The 7,866-nt window shown below is 41.1% G+C and overlaps 1 protein-coding gene across 4 annotated transcripts in view; it reads left to right on the top strand.

The window, feature by feature from the left end:
• Positions 1-7,600, top strand: part of mllt1a (MLLT1 super elongation complex subunit a) — a 35,828-nt gene extending 28,228 nt beyond the window's left edge. For all 4 annotated transcript variants that reach the window (XM_042514939.1, XM_042514929.1, XM_042514935.1 and 1 more), the window contains exon 12: positions 624-7,600. In XM_042514939.1, coding sequence (XP_042370873.1) covers positions 624-752 — 129 coding nt within the window. In that variant the 3' untranslated portion in view covers positions 753-7,600. The remainder of the gene's footprint in view (positions 1-623) is intronic.
• Positions 7,601-7,866: the final 266 nt, after the last annotated feature.

The raw sequence follows: 7,866 nt of genomic DNA, 5'->3' as shown, positions 1-7,866 counted from the left end.
CCAGTATATATATATATATATATATATATAATTTCTCTCTGGGGAATCTGAAGGACATAGTAAATATATTTTATTGAAATATTTCTCTTGCATGCCATAGGTAGTAATCTTAGCAATATATGGCCATTTCCTGATAGACATCATACTTTTATGAACCATAAGTGGGATTGTTGTGACAGGAGACTGATCAATCTGTTTTTTATCTGCTTTTTTTAATCTGTTTTTAATGGGCAAGTGTCCATTTTAGTATTAACCTAAATCAGTCTGTAATTTTGATTGGTTAATCCATCCATCCATTTTATGTCACTTATCCATGTCCAGGTCGCATTCATTCTATTATATTAAATAGATTATATATTCAGGAATTATAGTTATGTACTGCTGGGAAGTATTGAAAGAAACAGTACAGAAAATGTGACATGATAATAAGTAAATCTCAGCTAACTGGGTTTCCATAAAACTTTCAGACTTCATCTTAAAAAAAGTATTAGATTGGATTCCATGTGGTGTCAAGTAGGTTTTAATTTAATTTTGTAAACCTTGTAAGCATCTTTTTGTATGTTGTTGAATTATTTTCAGGAGTAATGTGATCTGAAAGACTAAATTGATCATTTCACTGTCAGATTGTGAACCTGATCGAGGAGACGGGCCACTTCAACGTGACCAACACCACCTTTGACTTTGACCTCTTTTCACTGGACGAGTCCACTGTCCGCAAACTACAGAGCTACCTGGAGGCGACGGCCACGTGACAGGAAGTGGAAATGGGCGTGGGGAAACCGGCCTGTGGATGGCAGCGGCGGAGGTGGAGGTAGACTCACCACCACGTCCCCTCTTTTTAAGGAGGGGACAAGCAGCCACATCATGTCGCAGCTGTCTTCACAGGCCTGAATGAACCATCGAACAACTACCACACAAACAGAAACATGCGAACAAACACAAGCACACACAAAGACACACCACCTTCACGTGGGGGGGACACTGAAGGAGGAGGTGTGGAAGGGAGGGCGGAGGAGGAGCGGAGTGGCTGAACTCCGTCTACAGTCAGGATTTTCACTACACATCTCTTTTTTTTTTTTTTTTTTTTTGAGTCTGTGCAGAGCTGTGGTATGCACCCCACACCCCCTCCTTCACCCTCCTGCACTCCCGCCTTTGCAAACCCAATACTTCCCCTCCTCCTCCTCCTCCTCCACCCCCACCTCCTCCTCCTTCACACGCACACTCCTTACTCGGCAGAACACTTCAGTCCCCTTCCCCCTGCTGTCAGCTGGAGCTCATTTCTCTCCCGACATACACTTTGAGTCGTGTGTGTGTTGACTGTGCATGTGTGTGTTTGCATGCAAGTGCTGAGGTTTTAAGAGGAGACATTGTCTTTGTGGTACCGACTTCTCTTTGTTCGTGAAGCTCTAGCACAAACAACAGCCGGTTTCCCTCCATCACACACACGGCAAACAGAAACAAAGTCGGGTAATAATTTACTTTAACTCCCCTATTTAACATTCATAAGGAGTATATAAACATTGAATAAACGGTTATAACACACTACAATGGCGTTGTAAGCAGCTATAAGTTTACTATAAATCCTCTTACATGGAGGTTGGTGTATAAACTGATAATGAGTGACAAAGTAGTTGAAAAGATGACACTTACTGTACCTTAATAAACACTTAAAATGGCCTTATGTGTGATTATAACTACAGTACAGTGTGTTATAAACCCTTGTTTAGCTTTTAACAGTGCTTATTAGTGATATGGGGGCTTAAAGTAAATTTGTACCAGATTCATGCACATGTTTGTCCTTCCACTTAACCTTGTACATGAAGACATTGAGAGGTCCTGTGCTGTATGTGTGACTTTGTTTTGGATGAGATTTCTCTGTTGTCTGAACATTTGAAAACACATGTTCTGTTGAGTTTCCCCTCTACTTCCTCGCACTGAAAGCTGAGCCTTGACCTCCTCCCAACAGCTCCCCCCTTTTCCCACTGAAGCCCCCTCACTCCTCCTCCTTCACCTCCTCCTCCTCTTCCTCTTCCTCCCTTATTCTCATATTGGCGTGCATGAAAGGGCTCGACTGCTCGCGGCCAGAGCGGTGGAGGATCACTCCTGAATTGCCTTCTAAGTGGTGGGTAGGGTAGGGTGGTGGGTGGGGGTTTAAAAAAAAAAAAAGCCGTGAAAAAGTAGCCATACTTGTCTCCCAGAATCCAAAAAGAAGAAAAAATAAAATAGGGGCCACGCTTTTTTACATTTTATTTTTCTACAAGTGCATTTTGTGTATTTATTCCCAGACTGCGGTCAAGATAACCTGTGAGCTATGAATGTATATCGCTTTTACTTTTCTACGGCTAGCAACAGCCCCACTCTAGTGCCTTTTTCTGCAACTTGCAGTGAGGGGGGGGTGTGCGCTCTATTAGCCATGGTCACACAGATTGAAACCCCCCCGAAAATACCCCCCTCGGGTAAACAAGTGTTAATAGGGATGCCTGAATATCCAGTATTGTCTTAATGGCTTCCATCCCTGCTTCTCTTTCTCCAGTGTCTTTGTAGGCTGTCGTCATTTTTTCAGTGACATTTCCGTTGATCAATCCCTCTAAAAAATTTAAGAGCACTATTTTTCCCTTATGGTGGTCACATTTTTATGTTATTGCTTTCTGAGATTAGGTTCAGTGTTTTAAAGAGGAAGCATCAGGTGGCATTAATCAGCTCTAGTAACAGTTTCTTAAGTGGTGTCGTGTGTTTGGTGAGACGTTGAAAAGGGTCGGGGTTCCCTCTTCAAGCGGTTTGAAGGTGGAGCGTCTGATACCAAGTTACCAGGCGCTTGGAGAGAGCGTCAACAAAGGGCAAAAAATAAGCTAAAGAACCCTCCTTGTGTTTTCTTTCCCTAAATATTTGAAATGTATCTCTCAGGGGCCTGCATCATGACGCAACATCAGTGGGTTAATAACTTAACTGGTCTCAGAAAGCTGGCTCAGTTTAGATCACCAAACCAGTGCTGCTTCACTTCCACCTACATCAAAACCTGAACACGATAAATAATAATGAGCACAAAGCAACATGTTTACACACCACTAGATTCACTGGGCTGACATTTAAGGTATGTTTGTAGCACAACCCACTCTTTTTTTTTGTTTTTGTGCTTTCATTAGCGATGACAGAGAAGAGGCAGGAAATGAGGAGAGAAAAGACTGGGGGCATGACATTCAACAAAGGGTGAGACTCAAACCTGCAACGTTGCGGTTCATCGTCAGTAGTTGAAGCCCACAGTGCTTCTAGCATGTGGCACAAAGCAAGATGGCGATAGTTATCAATACTGAATGATATTTACAGTTGTTTTAATTGAGCTGAAATTCTTCAGTTGGCACAGCATTGTCTATTTTGCATTAACGATCCTAAAGAACATGCAGGGACGATGATCATAGTTTAAAAAAAAAAAAAAGAAACGCTCAATAGTAGTATCTTTATTTAAAAAACAATGTCCACACATTGATAATTGGCTACTAGTTGGTTGTATACTTATGTTGAGTCTTTTATTTTTAATATAAGAACATGTCAGAGTGCATTGTCACACTTATGTTGCAGCCACTTTCCAAGTAAAAAACTTTGGTTTTCTTAACCAGCTGTATTGTTGCTGTGGTTACATGAAGGGTGGGGCAATATATCGATATTATATTTATGTCACGATATGAGACTAGATATTGTCTTAAATCTAATATCAGGAGTGTTCTTTTCCTGGTTTTAAAGGCTGCATCTCAGTAAAGCAATTCATTTCTGAACTTAACAGACTTTTATGTTAGTTGCCCTCACCCACTTAGGCATTATATCCACAGTCCTGATGAATATTCATCATAAGTTTCATTGTGTAAATATTTTGTGAAAGAACCAATCGTCAACCAATAATGTCCCAGTTTGCATATTAACATATCTGATCAACCATATTGTGATATTGATTTTTTTAGGGTTGTACCTGAATCAGAATTATGTCCGTCAAATCACATTTGGCTTATTAATATGAATAATAAGTTATTTGCTCCTTTTATGGAGTTTGAATGGGATTTGGTGAAACGCTCATGGTGACGGAGAAGTTCATCTAATATAGTAAACAGGCAAAGTTAACCCTTCCCAGCTAAGCCATAATACTACGGTAACAAAGGATCAGAAATATATATTTTTTGCCGGCTAGTTATCAAACAAAAGCCAGAGACTGCATCATGTTCAGTTGCTGTGAGCTGTTAAATCGCCTTTCTTCCTTCGTGCAGCTGCCTCCGTCTTCACTCAACCTCACCCTGGGTCTGGGTCTGCAGCTGCCTGTAGTGCAGAGCAGCATGAAAGCAAGGAGCGCTCCTTCTGCAGAGGAATCCTAGAAGTATACTGACTGATGAAACAAAAAACAAACAAACATTACATGACCCCTTGACTGTAAGGAATCTTAGTTGACTCGAGGGTCTCCGACCGATGATTCAAATCTCCTATTTCTCAGCCCTTAATACAAGCAGTTTAGTACACCTTGTGCACTGATCTAGAGCAGTTAAACTGTTGACCAAAACTGTTTCCAGGTCTTTAGATTTGTATAACACCTGCCAGCCAATTACAGGGTTTTTTTCTGTGGCTGTGGAGGACTACACTTTATTTTCCTTAAACCTCTTTATTTACACATTTACTCTTTAACTTTTTGCAGCAGAAATGGTGTTACTTTTTAATTTGTTTATCAGGCACCATAGAAGCACAAAATGTCTAATATTTTTTTCTGACTCCAAAACATTTGATAATGGTGTCAATGTACAGTTTAATGAATCTTATATAGTAAAGTCTGTGTTACCATTTTCCCCATTACTTTTGATTATTGTGTTATATTGTGTTCTATTTTTGTTTCATTTTTATGTTATATATGTAAATATAGTTACATTTACCTTGTTGCCTACTTTTCCTGATCTCTTTATATCTTTTTAACTTTCTGAATATCACTTCCTGCTGCTGCACTGACATTTCCCCACAGAGATCTGCAATTTTATTTTGTAATAATGTGATTGGCTTCTCTAATGTAAACAAACTCCTACCCTCTTTGGTAATTTTTGGGTTAACAGGAGACAGTTTTGTGAGACCGGTTTCCAGGATCGCTACTGTGTGATTTTTTTCAAAGCCAGAAAACCCCCCAAAAAAAACAGAATGAGGTGAACTTTTGCGTCTTGATTCAAGCCCCTGGTGTGTTAGTTCCTGTGGCCCCTCTAGGCTTTACACAGACACACACACACACACACACACACACACACACCAGCCCACTGTGGTACAAACCTTCAATGAGCTCCCTCCCCTCCTCCTCCCCCTGTTTTCTTCCTGCCGACAGTGTTTTAGCTCTGATGCTTCGATAGCTTTAATACTTCTCTCTCTTTTTCTGTTGCCTGCCTGGCTCAGCGACATGTACAGTACACACTCCCTCTGCCCTTACTGTAAACGCCGTCTGAGCATGCAAAATGTGTCTCAAAAAAAAAAGAACTCCTGGATTCCTGCCGCCTTATGTGCCCTGCAGTAACCCCCCCTCCCTCCTGCCCTCACCTCTCCCCCTGTCCCACCCTCATTTTCTCTAGGTGTGCCTCTGTCCACAGAACTTCAGGCCGTGATTACTGAGAATGAACTTTGCAACTTTGTGTGAGTGTGACGTTTGTGCATCTGCGAGTGTGTTTGTCAGCGATAGGAGAGATTTTAAAAACCAACCTTCCTGTCCTCTTCTCTGTGCATCGATGTGGGAACTTTTAAATCCTAGTTCATGAACTCCGACCTTTGACCAGGCACTCATTCAGTCCCTTGTTGTGGTGGTTGAGAAGGGGAGGTTATGTGGGGACTCTAGAGAGAAGCCCCACTGTCTACCCACAGTCAATGTTTTATTTATGGACCTCTGCACTTTTGGCTGTGATGACTTCAGTACTTAAGTAGTTACCTGAACTGTATTTTTAAGGATTTTATACAATATTTACATGCAATACAATATGAATTGATTTTGTTTTTCTTTGCCAACCATTTTTTTTGTTTGTTTCTTATTTAATTGTCTTTTATTTTGGCATGATTTTGTCACTATTATTCATAAACAAACATGCCCGTTCGATCTATTTTAAAACGTTACGGAGGATATTCCCTGTATGTTTTTGTGTGTCATGATTCTGATGACAGCTGAACACGAAGAAGCAGCTGTAGGAAAATGTTTGCTGGATGAGCTAAACTTCATCACCCTCTGCTTCCAGTCGGAAGAACTGGACCAGAACGAGGATGAAATGAGTCCAACACTTTATTTTCTGTGTCATGTCCAGTTATGATTTCAGTGTTTCATTTCTACTCATTCAGAGAAGTCTTTACCCAAACAGAAACGGTCACCTGATTTTATTACTTTAGAACTTGAGCCTGAAGAAACTCATCATAGGAAACAATAGAGTTGTGAAGTGGGTCGGAGCTGTTTTGACCGCTGGTACCGGAAGTAAAACTGCCTTTCGTTTTTCCTACAGACAGTGTTACGTGACGTACAGCTGGAGAACTTTTACTGATTGGATCAACATGACTCTCTCCATCATCAGTCCAAATGGTTAAAAAAAACTGTCCAAAAATAACTGATCAGTTCACTACGACTCCCAAGGAGCATCATGGAAAGAAACGCTCGATCATTAATTCACTTTTGGATGAATTCTGCCAATATGGCGCCGCACTTAACTACAAAGACAAACTGTTTGAATTTGCTGCCTTACTTGCGCCCCTTCTCCATAGCAATGGTGGCAGAGCCTCATAGGTATTGTAGCATTCAGAGCTGCCCTCCAAGCTTAAATAACCTGATTTCTCTATAGTTGAAGTCATTGAAACTGGTGTTCCTAACTAGGCGCATAGCACCAAATTCTGGACCCTCTGCACAAGCAGTCTTTGTAGGTCCCCCCGTCCCTCTGCTCATGATCTGCGTCTCTCTCACGCACCTTTTTTTAAATATATTTTTTTAAGCCAGTTTGCCTTCTTTCCCGCTCTTTCTTTTCTGTTTTGGAGTCCCGATTTCCATGGCCGCAGCACTCTAACTGCGGACTAAACCATTTAAAGTGGTGAGAGGGGCCACAGAGTTATACAGAGTTCAGTGTTTAAACTGACTTGTTCAGACAATTTTAATTTAATTATACCTCCAATTACTTAGGAAAAAAAAGCGCAAACAAAACCAAACTTTCAATTCCTGGCTTTTCAAGGGCCCTCTCCATCGAGGCCCTGGGTAATCAGTCCCACTTCCCCTTACTTCGACGCCCCTGGTCCAAACCTAAACCGATATAACGGTTACATCATCCAAAAAAAAAGTCTCATGTTTTTCATGATGAGCAACATTGAAGATGTTAATAAAGGAAAAATGTGAAAATGGGAATAAAGAGGGGAGAGAAACTTCCGGTCCCTCTCACTTTGCAACTCTGTGCAGGTCTGTGGGAGCGGAGCATTTCAGCTGAGACTATATTATATATAATACATGAATAATACAGCAAAGGTAGAATATCTACTGTGTGGATCTTTAGAGGACGAGGACAAAGCAAAAATATAGAGCAAATGGTTGCAAATATGTGGAGGGGGGTTGGGGGTGGGAGGGGGCATGTGCAGACGGGATGTTTCCTGTGTCAGTGGTCGTCATAATGTGTCTGTGACAAGGGGACAGGGTTGCTTGTATTTATAAAGGTTTGATTTTTTTTTTTAAACTGGGGTTAAAAGGGCGGGAGGGTGGAGTCCGAAATGTGTTCCATGTATGTGGTCCAAGCAGAACAAATGAACTGGATGTGCAGAACAATTTGGTATTTTTTGAAAATAAACACTTGGCATTACAATGCCACCATGTGGCCATATGATGCAAGTTGTTGACAAGGACAAAAC

The sequence above is a fragment of the Plectropomus leopardus genome, chromosome 3 (genome assembly GCF_008729295.1).
Source record: "Plectropomus leopardus isolate mb chromosome 3, YSFRI_Pleo_2.0, whole genome shotgun sequence".
Taxonomy (NCBI): Eukaryota; Metazoa; Chordata; class Actinopteri; order Perciformes; family Serranidae; genus Plectropomus; species Plectropomus leopardus.
This window is presented reverse-complemented; position numbering and strand designations above follow the sequence as displayed.